At 46.2% G+C, this 17,828-nt stretch overlaps 1 protein-coding gene across 1 annotated transcript in view; it reads right to left on the bottom strand.

Moving 5' to 3' along the window:
* Positions 1-574: 574 nt before the first annotated feature.
* PINX1 (PIN2 (TERF1) interacting telomerase inhibitor 1) overlaps positions 575-17,828 on the bottom strand; it is a 75,286-nt gene continuing 58,032 nt past the window's right edge. Inside the window, exon 7 of the mRNA XM_084261549.1 lies at positions 575-1,649. Within this exon, the coding sequence (XP_084117675.1) occupies positions 1,065-1,649 (585 nt within the window). The 3' untranslated portion in view covers positions 575-1,064. The remainder of the gene's footprint in view (positions 1,650-17,828) is intronic.

Below are 17,828 nucleotides of genomic sequence, written 5' to 3'. Positions count from 1 at the left end.
AGCTCAAGGATCTGAATTCTGGAATTCTGGTCAGCTCCTCTGGATGATGCCATGGTTAACTGGTGGCTTTTCAGGGCTGTGCTGTCACTTGGCCATGGCTAAAGCAGTATCAGAAGCAGACTTGAGGATGGTGAATGCTTCTTCCCATCCTACCACTTCACTTCCACGCTCACCCACCTCATCCAGCAGCACTTGGCTGAGTGAGACTGAGATGCCAAAATCCACCCCAGAGGTTTAAGCTCTGGTGGTGGCAGCTTCGAGTTTGGGCATTACTTATTTCCAGGTTTAGGAACAGAAACAAGCCCTGATTTGGTTCTAAATTTGAATTGCAGATTTTCAGTGTATAAATGGCAATACCAGCTGTGCTTTTAAAAGCTGTTTAGGTTCCTGATTTCACAGAAAGCCCTGCCCCATCCAAGACAGCTTTCCAAATTCCAGATGAACCACTGAAGGTACTGTGAACATTACCTGGGAAGCAAAGATTTAGGTAGGGTTAACAAGGCACAGCTCCTTTAGCTTTGTTGCAGATTTACAGTTGCTTGACAATAGTCAACTACTGGCTAGGAAATAAAGGGAGTTTTTATTTCATTCTTTAGTACTGACACTTGGGTGTAGAGCTTTAATTGGACAAAGCACTGTGGGAAGAAACAACCATCTTTTGATATGAAAAAGGAGATCAATGAAAAAAAATTAAGACATGACTTTGCAAAAATCAGTTAAAAAGTACAGACAGCTCTGCAAACTCCCTCCTGCTGCCAGAAGCAGAGCTGGGCTATCAGAAGTCAAAACAACGTTGGCTTTAATAAGAAAGGCAGTGGTAGGGTGGCTTCCTCACTCCCCCCCACAGCTGCATGGAGATAAACATAGTCCATGTGAAGCAGCAGATGGTAGTTCAGTGGCTTTCACAGTCTGTGTCTAACCACAGTCGGTGGTTTCAGCTGGAGATAGAGCTGGGAGCTCAAGGCCGGGCTGCATCGTGATGTCTGGCTGGGGGGTTTACACAGACTTCTCTAACCTGACAGAAGTTGGAATCACCTCAGCATCCCAGTTTGACTCTTAAGTGGTTAAACATGCTTACAGTGCTTCTTTTTCTTCCGAGGTGCCCCTTCAGCACACTCATCTGTCTCCTCTTTCTGCCTTTTGTGTTTCTTCTTCCGGCGTTTCTTTCGCTGCACCTCACAGTCCCCTACGCTGAGATCTTCCCCCTCAGATATTCCCATATCAATCTCTCCATTGCCCATATTTTCATCACAACTAATGCTTTCCACTTCTTGCTGTCCTTTATGTTTCCTTTTCTTTTTCCCTGAGTGACACTCATTTAATGGAGGATCCAGTTCCTTTCCATTCAAGGTACCTATCTCAGCTTGCTTCGCTTCTGGCTTCTCTGCCTCATCCCTCTTCTGCTTCTTCTTTTTCTTCTTGACTTTGGTTTTCAGTTCTTCTGAAGGCTCCAAAGCTTCATCAGCTGCTGGGCAGGGCTCATCCAACTTGGTTTCTGGTTCATTCAGGGATCCTTTCAGTTTTGCCATGCGCTCAGCGAAATATTCCTGTACAGTGAGAACACTCTTCACTGTATTGTAACCATCTGCAGTCTCAGATAGCCTGTGGTTCCTCTTCTCATCCTGAGACTCAGGATCAGTAATATCCTCCTGCAGGTAAACAAAGAGAAGCAGGAATGAGAGACAGAAAAAATGGCTTTAAAGGTAACAGCATTTTTTTTTTTTTGCACACTAATAAGAAAAACACTGAAAAAGTGCAAGGTGCTTTGAAAATTAATCATAAAAAAGTGCAGACTTTGGCAGAAGGGAGAGGCAGCCCTTAGGGTGGGAGGTAACGTAGGTTTAGGGAGAAGGGGTGTTGGTGTCGATGGCAGTAAGAAAATAAGGAACAAGACAATTCTCTGATTGTTTTGAATTTCTTATTGTTTATCTACTCCTGTGCAACTCACAGAATCACAAGGTTGGAAAAGACCTTTAAGATCATCAAGTCCAACCATTCCTGTCCTGTGCTAAATCATATCCCTGAGCACCTCATCTACCCATCTGTTAAACACCCCCAGGGGTGGCGACTCAGCCCCCTCCCTGGGCAGCCTGTGCCACAGCCCCACAACTCTGCCAGGGAAGAACTTTTCCCTCCCATCTGAGCTGACCCTGCCCTGGGGCAGCTTGAGCCCATTGCCCCTTGTCCCATCTCCTGTCCCCTGGCTGAAGAGACCATCGCCCACCTCTCTGCACCCTCCTGGCAGGGCAGGGGAGGTGGGGAGAAGGGCTCCCCTCAGCCTCCTCTTCTCCAGGCTCAACACCCCCAGCTCCCTCAGCTGCTCCTCAGAGGATTTGCCCTCCAGCCCCTTCCCCAGCCTGGTTGCCCTTCTCTGCACTCGCTCCAGGACCTCCATGTCCTTCTGATGCTGAGGAGCCCAGAACTGGACCCAGCATTCGAGGTGTGGCCTCACCCATGCAGATTACAATGCCTAATAGTATTATACATAATCAGTACTCATGCAGATTATGTATAATACTACCATACTCAGTATATTACACTCTCTTTTTAAAGGCAGGAGTCTCTACAAGATATAAAACAACATGAAAAATAACCCAGTACAATCTGTTAGGCTGTGGCAGAAAGGAAATCCCGTGCCTGGAATACTTCTCCAGCAAAGTGCAAGAACTGATACATGGAGCAATCCAGCCTTGATGCATCTCTTCTATCTTATCTGATCTTTAGAAATGTTTGTTTCGTGGCTCCTTTACTGTCATTGTGTCCTAGATGTTGTTATTTAAACACACTCCCATTTGATCATACATTATCAGATGGCAAAAACAACATCTCAGCTTGGATCTTACAAGGCTTCTGCATAGGCAAAATAAATAGCTGCTGAACTCTTGCTGCAGGTGAATATTTATAAAGAGACTCTAGGATCCAGAAAGTAAATTTAAACCCAAAAGCAAAGTATAGCTGTGGAGCTGGATGTTATGTATGGCATGAAGGGAATTGAGTCTGAAAAAAAAAAGCAACAAATGCAACAAGGTGAAAATGCATAACTTGTTAAATTATCTGTGACTTACAAAATAAACAAGCCAAAAAGGCAGCTGAAATTCAGACTTGTTTGCACAGATACTGTAGCACTCAAAAATAACCCTTTGTGGCATACCCTTTTGCTTGGCAAAAGGCACAAGCAACTGCTGGAATCATCCTAAATTTAACTTTTTTCCCCCTTTTTTCTTTCTTCAAAGCCATGTATGAGCTGCAGGTTCCCCCTTAATGGGAAAAGCTGAGCAGTTAGGAATTGTGGCTTCTTGAACAGGAGGGAACCTGCAGCTATTACAGTCAAATATGAGTAGGACAGAGATGCTTCACTCTTTTGCCATTCATAAATGCCCAGATAAAGAGCACCCACTCTCCCCATGCATCTGGTCCATGAATTGAAGCCACTATAATGCTACTCAATCAGAGCAGTAATATTTCATGCCTGCTTCTGCTGGCATAAACTGATATGGAGGGGGAAGGCCAGCAGGAACCCAGGAGATAGAAACCCACTTATCTCAACATTTTATGGTTATCACATGATGGTGGTAGATAAGTGATGTGGGTTCTCTTCAGGGCATCACTAAACTCCCTGGCTGAAGTGGGGTTTATTAGGCTCTGTGAGGAAGGTTGTGCAGGTCTGACTCCTTACACATCTCTCACCTTTACTCACAGGAGCAGGAATGCATTAGTGATGCACTGTGAGTCGCAGTGATTTCCTCATACATCTGCTTTCAAGAGAGCCATTCCAGTGGAACCAAAGTAACGCTACACTTGAGATTCCAGCAATGTTTGTGTGGCCACTTAAGAAAAATTAGGTACTTTTCTTGTAGGAATACCTCCCAGTGTACCTCCAGGGAAGTTTGTGAAGTAACTGGAACTCCCTGACTTGTGGCAAAGGAGGTTGCAAAACAATGTTGAAGATAGGAGGGGAAAAGAAGCCTGTATCTGCACACATCTATTGATAGATGTTACATTCAAAAGTGGAGCCACAGTAGAAGTTTGACAAGCCAAAATCCTCAGAATAAATGGACTGAGCTACATTTGTAGGCACTCTCTTTTTAACAAGATATACCTCCCAACCCAAGCAAGCAGCGTTAGCGTGGATCAAAAATAGATGCCCTGCTAAAGCAGAGTTAAACAGGTCACTTACTCTTCCTTTTCCTTCTACCCACAGCAGGATTTTGACACCTTGTATTGCAAAATGACAAACAGTCTCCTGGGTTTTCTGCTGCAGATGCCAGCCAGAACAGTTTCCCTCCCCACCCCAATATGTAAAACCTACTTGTGACCAGAACACCAATTACCCTCCTGGCCAACCAGGAAAGGATTTATTTTCTCATTCCCTTGGTGACTTCAAGTCCTGACAACTTAATTACTGTAATTGAAGGCAAATATTACTTGATCTCTACACATTTCTTTTATAAAATACATTAGGCATTAAAAAAAAAATAGAAGCAAAGGAAAAGTTCCTTTGGTTAAGCTGAGGAGTTCAGAAGGTATGCATGATCCCAGAAAATAAGAACCTTGCTCAGAAACTCCTTTATTGATAAGAATTTTAATAACCACGGGCCACTGAACACAGGATTAACAGGGCATGGAGACAAGCAAAGAGGTGCCAACCCTAGAAAACCTCTCGGTTTAGGAAAAGCTTATGTGAAACCATAAATCACCTGGAAGGGCTGTTCAATGCCAGAAGTGTTCCCGCTCCCGTGATGTACCTGTCCTAGGAGCCATGGGAACACAGTTGAGCTCTAAGTGTGGGTTTTCTCTGACCTCTCAATGGGAGACTCACAGTGTAGGCAGTTCCTCCCCCTGCTTGCCTATAAAGGTTTATGTCCTGTCCCTGGGGGTGTTCACGGCCAGGTTGGATGGGGCCATGGGCAACCTTGTGTAGCTCCAGGCCTGGAGGTTGGTGGCCCTGGCTGTGGCAGGGGGTTGGAGCTCTGGGATCCTTGGGGTCCCTTCCAACCCAGACCATTCTGTGATTCTATGATTCTATGAAAGGTTTCAAAGAAAAGGAAGATATACTGGGCTCCATCAGCAGGGACAGGGAGGTGATTGTCCCTCTCTGCTCTGCCCTTGTGAAGCCCCAGCTGGAGTCCTGTGTCCAGGTCTGGGGCCCCCAGTACAAGAAAGATGTGGGACTGTTGGAGAGGGTTCAGAGGACCCACAGAGATGATGGAGCAGCTCCCCTACGAAGAGAGGCTGAGGGAGCTGTGCTGGTTCAGCCTGGAGAAGAGAAGGCTGTGGGGGGACCTCACTGCAGCCTCCCCGTCCCTGAAGGGAGCAGAGAAACTGGAGGGGAATCAGCTTGTTCAAAGGGTAGACAATGGCAAGACAAGGGGGATGGATCAAAGCTAAAGGAAGGAAGGTTTAAATTGGATATTAGGGGGATATTTTTTACAGAGAGAGTGTTGAGGGGCTGGAACAGGCTGCCCAGAGAGGGGGTGGGTGCCCCGTCCCTGGGGGTGTTCAAGGCCAGGTTGGCTGGGGCCCTGGGCAACCTTGTGTAGCTCCAGGCCTGGAGGTTGGTGTCCCTGCCTGTGGCAGGGGGGTTGGAACTCTGTGATCCTTGGGGTCCCTTCCAACCCAGACCAGTCTGTGATTCTATGATTCAACACGTACCATGTTCCTGCAACTTCCAAAAAGCTATTAATTAAGCAAGATAAAAGACAGAAAGAAACACTCCCACTCTGCAGAACTAATCATGCTGGAAAAGGAAAAGAGCCATCGTGTTGTAGCTGGGAGGAGGCCTGAAGATTGAGCCTTGGAGGAGATCCACGTGTCCACATTGTGAGTTCCAAAACTGCCAAGGAAATCAGGCCAAGAGGCTGAAGGTAAAAGGAGTTGGGAATACCAGCCTTGAGGGAATTGGTGGGATGGTCCCAAGCAAGAGAAGAGGACTGCTTGAAACATGGTGTTAAATGTGGAACGAGTGAGAGGAAACAATAGGAAAATGCAAGCAGAGGCTGGGAAGTGCACAGGAAAAGATGAAGGTCAATTATAGCCAGAAATCCCCTGTAAATATCATCTGTTTATGTAATTAAATGTATGGAAAATAATATGGACTGCATAAAGCACTCCAAGTACCATATTTATTTATTTTTTTCTGCCTGCTTTCTTCACTTGGGACACACAAAGCTGATTTAATCATTAAGTGAGTCCGCTAAACTTATGGAGTGAAATCCTGGTTCCCTCAATTCCTGCAGGATCAGGATTGCATCTCTAAGGCATCGTATTCTCAGAGCACCTTTCAACCACAGTTAATTAGTAATGAAAAAATAGGGGTTAACGGTCAACTATATAGAGAAAACAGTTTGCATCACACTGTGAAAACAGTTTTCCACCAGTAGAAGCTCAAATTGGAAAGTATTTAGACACTTCATTGAAATCAAATGATTTTGAAAACCAAGTATCTTTGGAGATTTAAGACCTCATGTTAAGGAATTAAAATCCAAAAGGAAAATACATTCAGAATCACAAAATCACAGGGATTGGAAGGGACCTCCAGAGATCATCAGGTCCAACCCCCTGCCAAAGCAGGGTCCCTAGGACAGGGCGCACAGGTCGACATCCAGATGGGGCTGGAATATCTCCAGTGAAGGAGACTCCACACCCCCTGGGCAGCCTGTCCCAGGGCTCCCTCACCCTCACTGTGTAAAAGTCCTTCCACATGTTGGTGTGGAACAACCTGTGCTCCAACTTGCAGCCATTGCCCCTTGTCCTGTCCCCACAGACACTGAAAAGGGGCTGCCCATTTCCCCTGCATCCCATACTTAAGATATTTATAAACATTAATAATGTCCCCCCTTAGTCTTCGTTTCTCCAGGCTGAACAGCCCCAGGTCACTCAGCCTTTCCTCACAGGGGAGATGCTCCAGGCCCTTCATCATCTCCGTAGCCTCCTCTGAACTCTCTCCAGGAGATTCCTGGCTTTGTTATCCCAGGGAGCCCAGCACTGGACACAACACTCCAGGTGGGGCCTGACCAGGGCAGAGCAGAGGGGGAGGATCCCCTCCTTTGACTTGCTGGCCTCACTCCTCTTGATGCCCCCCAGGATCCCACTGACTCTCTGAGCCCCCAGGACACACTGCTGGCTCATGGCCAACCTGTCATCCACCCGCATGTCACTCTGGGAAGAAAAGTGAGATATAACCAATCAGCAAAGACAAAGGATGCCAGCACACAAGCAGCAGAAGCAGCTTGGATTAATTCAGTGAAGTTTCCCTCCTCTTCAGACTGCAAGTCATTTTTATCCTTAGCATTTACTCCTTAGAACAGGGGAATCAAAAAAAAAATCTACTATATGGTCTCTGATCTGCCACATACGAACTCCAATTACTTCAGTAATTTCAGATGCCTTTGCTTCTTCATTTGCAGATGAGGGGGTACTAATTCACAAGCAATTCTGCAGCTCAAACTCACAAAAATGACATGAAAGGAGAGGAACAGGAGGGGTGAGCATAAAGGCAGAGCACAGCGCAACTGTAATTTCAGTAGATTCTCACTTGAATTACAGAAAATGGGCCAGATGAAGTAAGTAGAGGCTAAACCCCTAGCCTGAGTTACAAGGCAATCACACAACCATTCATTGCTTTAAAATGCAAGTTGGCAGCCTTGGCTGAACCACAGTGATTAGCTACTTTCTTGTTGAGAAACCAGAACAATAAGATTAATATAATCCAGCTCTGTTTCTGCCACTCCAGATCCTCAGCGCGGAGGTGCGGCGGTGTGACCCCACGCAGCAGGCAAGAGCTGAGGGCATCCCCTGCATCCTTCTAACCCAGGTTTAGGCTGTGATGGAGAGAAGCACAGCAGATTATTCATGAAGAGTCACTCTGGAGCTTTGCAGATATGAAGGATGACAGAGCCTTGCTTTAAGGAGTTGACAACTTGGAAGTTACTTATGGGCATAAACATTTGGATTGGGATCAAACAGGCAAGAGAGTGAACAAAGACTCGTAGGGTGATGAGTTTAAGCAGGATTAAAATAAATACATGCATAAATAAGGCCGTGTACCATCAGTTCTGAAGTCAGTTCTGGCACAGGAACAGGCACTCAGGAGGCTCTAACATTTCTGGTTTACCTGATTAAGGTTGGGGTTCTACAGACAGCATCTTATGAAGACCTGATGGTAACCGACTTCCAGTAGAGGAAGGGCTGATGGAAACAGAAAAGGGGAGAGTTTTCTCTGTGTTTATGAGAAAGGACAAGCAGGAGCAGATGAAAATCTGGCTCCCTGGTTCAAGAAGGACAGGGAGCTACTGGATAGGGGACAAAAAAGGGCTACAGGGGTGATCAGGGGACTAGAACATCTCTCTGAAGAAGAGAGGCTGAGGGACTTGGGACTTCTTAGCCTGGAGAAGAGAAGACTGAAGGGGGATTTTCTCAATGCTTATAATACTTGAGGGGTGGGAGTCAGGAGGATGGGGTCAGTCTTTGTTTAGTGGTGCCTAGGCCAGGATAAGGAGTAATGGGCACAAATTGGAATATTGGAAGTATCACCTAAACATGAGGAAGAACTTCTTTACTGGGAGGGCGGCAGAGCACCAGGAAAGGCTGCCCAGAGAGATTGTGGAGTCTTGACCTCTGGAGGCATTCAAATCCCATGATCCTGGATATTGTCCTGTGCAGACTGCTCAAAGTGATCCTGCTCTGGCCAGGGGGAGTTGGACTAGATGCTCTCCAGAGGTCCCTTCCAACCCCCATCATTCTGTGACTCTGTAAATTGCCAAGATGAAACTTTGCTTGTAGGATAAATTCCATTTACATGTGAAGCCTCAACAACCACTGGATGTCTCAACCACTGGAAGTAACTCAGAGTGCTATCAGAGAAGTGTTAGGTAGAGTTAATCCTTGCCTGGAATGAAAAATGGAAGATATGGACTCTAGAACCATCATCCAGCCCCGTAATACTTTAAAGACCTCCTGGTAATAAAAGAGGGTTTAATGAAAGAGATGAAAAGCAGAACATAAAACTGGGAAAGAAATGGTAAAAATTCAGGTCACCTGCCTGTTCCTGTTTGCTGACCCTGGTATTCAAACCACCAGGATACCTCACATCACCATGTCAAGGTTTAATTTTACTACTATTTATCCTGAGTGCCAATGCAGCAAGGATTCTGCTTACAGGAAACAGAATGAAAATCCTGAATATTAAATACCTGGCTGGGCTGTATGACATGATAGCCCTTTTGAAAAGGACAAGTTGCAGTTACTGCAAGTGAAGCACCTTCCTGTTTGACTCCATTAAAATAAATTCTGTGACAAGTCAATTGGGTATTAGCTACTATACTCCACATGAACTGTCGTCTCTCTCTCTTATCCAGTAAGGAGAAAGGTTAGAAAATAACTTATGGAATGGGGATGAGGAAAAAACCTTTAAAAGAAAAAAAATAAATCAATTTTTTTTCCCTCCATGGAATTATGAAGATCTATTTTTGCTCCACCTGCCTCCATCTGACACTGCAAAGGAGCTGTCAGACTGCTCTTGTTGCAATTGAAAAGGCCATGGAATTCTACAGCAGGAAACCTCTGCTGGGAATATTTTTGGGGTTACTCACAGACTCCTGGATTGGAAGTGACCTCTGGAAGTCTTCAGTCCAGCCTCTGGCCTGCAGCAGGACCTGCTGCTACCTGATCAGCTTTTTGTAGAAAACTGCAAGGATGGAGGTTCCCCAACCTTTCTGGATACCTGTTCCACTGCAGCCCTGTATCCTCGTGAGGAGGTTTAGTTATGACTGAACAGCACCCATTTCATCCTGTAGTATCAATCTCCAGGTGCTTGGTTTTCAAGGCCATTTACATTATATCTGCTGACTCTATTTTTTATTCAAGTTTCACATCCCGTGGTGATGTGCTTCTATTAAAACCACACTCAAGTTCTCCCAGGCTGTCTGGTACTTCTGGTTTATATTTTTGCCAAAAAATATAAATTTATTAATTTATTTTCATCCCTCAGCAAGTGGCCAATTTTAGGATTTTCATTTATTCTTCTAATTCAGACGTTACCATCTGTCTTGCTGAACAAAACCTCCAGGTATCCAAAGACCTATTTGCTTGTCGTAGAAACAACACACTTGCACTGTCATATGATGTCCTGGATCCCAGTCTGCTCCCATCAAGGAAACAGGAGCCATACAAGAAGATATGGGGCCCCCAATACAAGAAAGATGTAGAACTGTTGGAGAGGGTTCAGAGGAGCCATGAAGATGCTCAGAGGGCTGGAGCAGCTCCCCTACGGAGAGAGGCTGAGGGAGCTGGGCTGGGTCAGCCTGGAGAAGAGAAGGCTGTGGGGGGACCTCACTGCAGCCTCCCCATCCCTGAAGGGAGCAGAGGAACAGGAGGGGAATGGGCTTGTTAAAGGGCAGAGACTGGCAGGACAAGGGGGATGGATTAAAGCTAAAGGAAGGAAGGAAGGTTTAAATTGGATATTAGGGGGAATTTTTTTTACAGAGTGTTGAGGGGCTGGAAGGGGCTGCCCAGAGAGGGGGTGGATGCCCCATCCCTGGAGGTGTTCAAGGCCAGGTTGGCTGGGGCCCTGGGCAACCTTGTGTAGATCCAGGCCTGGAGGTTGGAGGCCCTGCCTGTGGCAGGGGGGTTGGAACTCTGTGATCCTTGGGGTCCCTTCCATCCCATACCTTTCTATGATTCTATGATTCTATGTAATGCTCAGCCAGGTTTTGCCTTCAGCCTGAAGAACAACAGTACAACAGGAAGCAACAGGGTTGCAAAAGTGCAACGGATTAAATTTTGGCCAGAGACTTGATTGCAATGATAGTCAGGGGGATTCATTCCAGCTGTCATTATCAGATCCTGGTCAGTCCTTTGGTACTAACAGTTATGATACCAGCAGTTACAACACCTGTATTTCTAATGGCAGCCTGGGAACCCCGATACAGTGTCTCACAGAGCACACAAACTTCCTCCTACTGTTCTTACACTTTTCAGGGAAGAAAAAAAAAAACCCAACCAAAATGACCTAAAAAACATTCATTTCACTTTGAGCAAACAAAGGCAGGGAGTAAAATCCACGAGCAGAAGAAGGCAGCTTGTGAATAGCTAAGGGATAATACACACAGTGAGATAACGCACAAGATGGGCAGAAGACTGAAGGGACATAGGGAAAGAGTTAATAAAAGCCCATCAGCACGCTGCAGAGAAGAAAAATCCTTTTCCTACCTCAAAAGAGAGACACTTAGATATCCTTGTGACATCTCATTTCACTTTAGCTACACTGCTGAGGCCAGCAAAAGCTCTTTTCCTTCGCATTTCCTTGCAAATTACATCTGTGCGTTAGACTGAATATAAACAACACTAAAGGAAGAGATTTCCCCTAGGATCTCTCTATTGGCACGATACAGAGATCCAAACATGGTGACTTCATCTTCCCAGAAGCACCTAAATCAATTCTAACTCTTCTGTTCTCACCTTGAATAACAGAGGAAGTATGGCCAGGCAAAGCGAGCACAGGACAGGGAAGGTCACGTTTCCCAAGTTCTCTTCCCAGCTGGTGGGAAACACTGGAGAAGTTCTTCCCTCCAGCTCTGGCACAGGCTATCAACGTACAAAACATGCCTTATCAACTATATGGAACTCACAGCAAAGTTAAGGGTTTTATTAAGTTTTTGTAAAGTGCTTTAAGGCCCTTCAGAGGCACTGGATGTGCAAGGCACTGACATAACCCTGCTGCTGTCCCACTCGTGTGTCAGTGCTACGTGGCTATGACACTTACAGCAAACAGACACATGGCAATTTTTGCCTGTTCTCTGATCCACCCAGATGTAATCAAATCACTGAGAGACTCTATCACAAGGTATTGTAAAGGTGTGGGCAGGATTATAATCAAATCAATGCAGACTGTTTTTACTGTCCCATAGCCACACTCTAGACTGTCAACGCCTTTGAATGTCCAGAACAGTCATTCCAGTAGTGTAGGTACTATCCAATGTAAGGCACACTCAGAAGCAATCCAAGTCTCCTTCATGTAGTAGTTTACTAGTGCTGTGTCACTCCCATGTCACTGCCCAGGTGGCCAGGAAAGCCAACAGCATCCTGGATTCTGTCAGAAATAGTGTGGCCAGTAGGACTTGGAAGGTGATTGTGCCCCTGTACTCAGCACTGGTGAGGCTGCACCTCGAGTGCTGGGTCCAGTTCTGGGCCCCTCAGCATCAGAAGGACATTGAGGTCCTGGAATGAATCCAGAGAATGGCAACCAGGCTGGGGAAGGGGCTGGAGGGCAAATCCTCTGAGGAGCAGCTGAGGGAGCTGGGGGTGTTGAGCCTGGAGAAGAGGAGGCTGAGGGGAGACCTTCTCCCCACCTCCCCTGCCCTGCCAGGAGGGTACAGAGAGGTGGGCGATGGTCTCTGCAGCCAGGGGACAGGAGATGGGACAAGGGACAGTGGGCTCAAGCTGCCCCAGGGCAGGGTCAGAGCAGATGTGAGGGCAAAGTTCTTCCCTGGCAGAGTTGTGGGGCTGTGGCACAGGCTGCCCAGGGAGGGGGCTGAGTCCCCACCCCTGGGTGTGTTTAACAGACGGGTAGATGAGGTACTTAGGGATATGGTTTAGCACAGGACAGGAATGGTTGGACTGGATGATCTTAAAGGTCTTTTCCAACCTTGTGATTCTGTGATTCCCATGGCACCTTTCTTCATCCCTTTGTAATCTGTATGGAACATCCAGATGCTGTTAATCCTTTCTGGTCAGGATTGGGAAGACTGAACCCTTCTTCATTCTGGAGTTGAGGATTTCATCCTGTACCCAACTGACAGAGAAGAAACTGAATGGACTACATGAGAAACAATAAATGGACTTGGCCAGCCAAACAAGCAAAGGTATTAACAAGGGCTCTCAAGATTTAAGATGCTGAGATAAACCACTGAGATAAAGGATGCAATAAAAATCATTGGAAATACCCAGAGGAGAGAAAAGGAATTCTGGTAACAATTCTGTGAGCCAGCAGGGTCAGCATCCCAGCTTGGCTTCTAGCAGAGGAAACTACATGTACCTGGAAATGTGAAAACAACACCTGCCTGTATAAAACTATGTCTTTTTGAGTAATAAATGTAAAAAAACGTATATATGTATAAATGAAATGCTTCTAGGAGCATTTGAAGCAGATAACTTAAATGGCCAAACCTTCTCTCCTTTTCCCTTCCCCTTTGAAAATGCTTCTCAGAGGGAAAACACACTCTTGAAACTCTTCCGCTCCTTTGCTCTGAGAGGGTAGGATGCAAGAGCTGATCCCCATCTGAAAATCAAGGCTGAGCTCTGTGCAAGGGTACAGCCATTTCCTGTTTTTCAGCACAAACCCTGGCCGAGGAGCTGCTGAGAAATACCTCATGTCACTTTTTAGGCACTTATTTGTTAAGCTTTCATCATGACTTGGTTCCTTTTCTCTTCAGCAGGTGTGAAGAAGGATTCGCAGCACAGGAAAATTAATCAGAACATTGCAATTTAGAGCAGCACAGACCATAAACACCAGCAGAGCCCTCCTGCCTCAGAGAGTGCAGACTGCAACACAGATGCAGAAAAACAAGACAAACAGCAAGAATGAGCACTCAAATCTGAAATACAACTGCACAGATGTGTGAGCACATCTTTTTTTCCCCTTCTCTTCCATCTCTAAGGGTCTGAAGTAAAGAGTTTGTCTGAGGTTTCATTTTTTTCAAGGAGTATCACTCGTGCTGTGTACCTACAGTTCATAAGGATCTTGTTTTCAAGAACTCACATGGTGCAGCCCTGCAACTATAAGTACAATCTCCCTGCAGCCTTCTTTCATACAGTTCTGCATTATTTCTTGATTGCTTCCTTTAGCTTCCGTGCTTCCTCAAACGACTATTCTCACAAGTCAACTGCTTGGATGGATCCAAATTAGCCCCCCTTGTCTCCCCCCCATGAATCAACAACTCTTCTACGTGATGCTTCATAATGCCTCTGGGTTTTTCAATCACAGAATCATAGGGGTTGGAAGGGACCTCCAGAGATCATGGGGTCCAACCCCCTGCCAAAGCAGGGTCCCTAGGACAGGGCACACTGGTTGGTGTCCAGACGGGGCTGGAATCTCTCCGGAGAAGGAGACTCCACACCCCCTGGGCAGCCTGTCCCAGGGCTCCCTCACCCTCACTGGGAAGAAGTTCTTCCCCACATTGGGGGGGAACTCCCTGTGCTCCAACTTGAGCCCATCGCCTCTTGTCCTGTCCCCACACTGAGAAGAGTCTGGCCATTTCCCCCTGTGTCCCACCCTTCAGATATTGATACCCATTGATCAGATCCCCTCTTAGGCTTCTTCTCTCAAGGCTGAACAACCCCAGGTCATTCAGCCTTTCCTTGTAGGTGAGATCATGGACCTTCAGTGTTTAAACTACCCATATTGCCCACATCCTACCTTACACCCTTAAACTATCTGATCAGTGTAACACCCTGCCCTTGTTCTGTCCATCATTTCATTGTAAGCTCTCTGGGGAAGCAATTAACCCACATGTGAGCACTATATAACATAATTAACAAATAATAACCACCGAGAAATGTAGGCCAAAAAAGCAAAGTTATGGGAGCATCATCTCTGCAGAGACTTGTATTGTTCTGTGCTCACTTGCAGCGTTAGCTTCCAAGTTCCTGGAGGCACATTTATACTCCGAGCAGCGTAAAAGCAAAGGTGAACACTGCTTTCAAGAAGACCTAAGATGTCCTGACTTTATTTGAATTTATGGGCTGTGTAATTCTTCCAGGCTCGTTAGCATTACCAGTAGTAAGCCTTTACACTGAACACTGCAGTTAATGAATTTCAGAATTTGAGGGGAAAGGCTTATAATCTGAATTTAACTTTGGCAACAAGAGTATCAGAGGAAGGAAAGACAGGATGACTGTAACCATGAGCAAGATGCAACACAAACATTCTAAGTGCCATCATTTCGTATGGAAAAATTGCTTCAGGAGGCAAGGACAAGAGTATTCATCCCCCCATCCGGAACAGCTACTAGGGAGCGGCAGTAATTGTTGCTGTCCTAACAGGGAAAACCTAAAAACTCCCTTTTATTTCACAAGGAAACAAATTATTTCCCATTCCTGAGGCTTCCCACTGTAGGACAGGTATTTCAGCCTCTTGCATGCTTGCTAGAAAGCGTTAAGAGTCCTGGGTGTCTTTAAGTGCTGTCTCTATCCCCTTGGAAAAATTAGTCTGGCTGTTGCAATTAGACAAAGGGTTCTAATAAGCCTGAAGTAGATTTCCCACTTCCTGGGGAGCTGAGGAAGCATAAAGGTGAAAGAAGGGAAGGAAAGGAGCAAGGATGAGTTTGACGTGTTACTGGGATGATGAAAGATGGGACTGGTAAGAGGCTCTTCTCAGTGGTGTCCAGTGATGGGATAAGGGGCAATGGGTACAAGCTGAAGCAGAGGAAGTTCCATGAGAATGTCAGGAGGAATTTTTTCCCTGTGAGGGTGAGGGAGCCCTGGGCCAGGCTGCCCAGAGAGGTTGTGGAGTTTCCTTCTCTGGAGACATTCAAACCCACCTGGATGTGTTCCTGTGTGATTTAGTCTGGGTGATCCTGCTCTGGCAGGGGGGTTGGACTAGATGAGCTTTTGAGGTCCCTTCCAACTCCTAACCTTCTGTGATTCAGGAAAGAAAGGAAGAAAATATGTGATTTCCCTTGTTCTCATCCTTGGGTATGTTAGCAAAGGTGACCATACTCTGAAATGCTGAATTTCGATTGAGCAATAGCTGGTCTTGTCTTGAACTACCAAATTAAGGTGATCCCTACTGAGAACGTGACAGTGAACAGAACATTTCAACCACAAAGCAGGTGGAAAACCTGTCATCAAGCAGTTGGCACTACCTTTATGGGCAGTCCCTGGAGACTGCAAGCGCCAGCATGACCTACGCAGCCTCGCAGCCTGAGCAAGACAGAGCACGTATGCTGTGACCTGTAACAAAGGTGCTGGCTTGTCATGGTCAGTTTGTGAAATCTGCAATCTGTGGCAGAACTTTGGCTCTGTCAACCTGCACAGCAACTCCTCTGCTTTCCCCGATGTAAGCAAGCCATTTGAGAGGAGAACAGCTTAGATCATCACGTACGGTATCTACATTACCAAGGTCTGCTTCAATGCCAAAGAAAAGCTGAACTATCCAAATGAAGAGGACAGGTCTTGTGCTTCAAAACTGATAGGCAGCTGTATGGCTGTTGAGATAGCTTGTACCCCCACAGCCTGTCTTATCTCAGCTCTTCTGCTCACAGGCAATCCAGCTCTGATCTCCTGAGCATTAAAGGTGAAAGCATTCAGTTTATTTGTGTTTCACATCCGTACCTGTCCAGACTGCTCTTAGAGTTTACATCACTTCCCTGCCCTGGGAGTAAAGAGCTTCACTTTCCACCTTAAAACCCCTCCTCAAACTTCATTTCCTTTGGCTTGCTTTCCTGTGGCTGACCTCTGTGTTTCTGCTCTGCTTTTCTTGCCTCCTTTCAACTCCTGCAGCTCACAAAGCATAGCCTTCATTTCACACCCTTCTTTGCTGCTTCCCTTCTTACCTCCCCTCTTCTTTTCTGGGGGATTTATGGGGTTTGTGGCAATTCTGTTTTATTGTTTGGGGGGTTTTCTTGTTGGTTATTTTTTTTTTGGTCTTCTTTTGGTGTGCTTGCTTCTATCATTTTGACCCAGGTGAGTTTTAAAGACACACACGTGTCCTTCACTACACTAAGTATTAGCTTTATGGTACTGCATAAAGATGTAGTGGTAAAGTTCAAAATGACAATGAGAAAATCCCTGTACCTGTAATCCCAAAAAGATTTCCTAGGATTTTATTATTAACACTTTATGTCATGCCCTACGGGGAATGAAGTGCTCTACAGTTGTTGCCCAGTGAACCACACAAAACACATAACCAGTGCCTCAAGGGACTTGCAGGTTAAAGCTCTGAGTGGGTACAACACAATACAACTAATTGCCAGGTAGGTGAACCCCCAGGCAGCCTGGGTTGTTCCAAGCTGGAGCATCTCCTGGCACAGGAGCTTTGGAAAAGGAGCAGCAATGGGATGCTTATCACAGCTTATGAGTAAACTGCTCCAGGAATAAGCAGCAAAATGAGGAGAAGACTCAGGAGGAAATGGCAGATTAAAGGAAAGATCAATTTGTTCCCCGTGTCTCACTTACTCCTAATACTCTGCTGTCTACATGTAAGCAAAGGCAAACAGGATTAAAACACGGCTGCTATCTCCAGTCCTTCAGCCACATTGTGGGAAGATGTTCTGTTGAGAGGGAAGGGGTGCTGGTTGGGTCTCAAATCCTTAGTGGAAAGCATGGTTGGAGTAGTTCACCTAGCCATGCCAAGTCTACCACAGCAGAGAGAAACCAGATACCAGATGGAAAGGGCATAGAGAAAAGAGGAAAACAGACCCTTGGCCAACAGAGCCCATTGGCCCAGCACTTAGCAAGAGCTCCAGCAGCTTTAAAGGGTTTTGTTTACCCCCAGTTAGACTCCAACAATGCACCCTTAGAAGCTGCTTTCTACTTTTGCTTTACCTTCTTTCAGTCAGCCCACCTACTTACTACATGAGCCAGAAGCTTGCTCAGGCAGCCAGGAGGGGCAACAGCACCCTGGGGTGCATCACACACAGCATGGCCAGGGAGGGGATTGTCCTGCTCTGCACTGTGCTGGGGTGGCCTCACCTCCAGTCCTGGGGGCAGGTTTGGGTGTCACAGGACAAGAGGGACAGGAAACTATTGGAGAGTGTCCAGAGGAGGCAGCGAGGATGGGGAAGGGTCTGGAGGGGAAGGCTTATGAGGAGAAGCTGAAGGCCCTGGTTTGT

The sequence above is a fragment of the Gallinula chloropus genome, assembly GCF_964237585.1.
Source record: "Gallinula chloropus genome assembly, chromosome: 3".
Taxonomy (NCBI): Eukaryota; Metazoa; Chordata; class Aves; order Gruiformes; family Rallidae; genus Gallinula; species Gallinula chloropus.
This window is presented reverse-complemented; position numbering and strand designations above follow the sequence as displayed.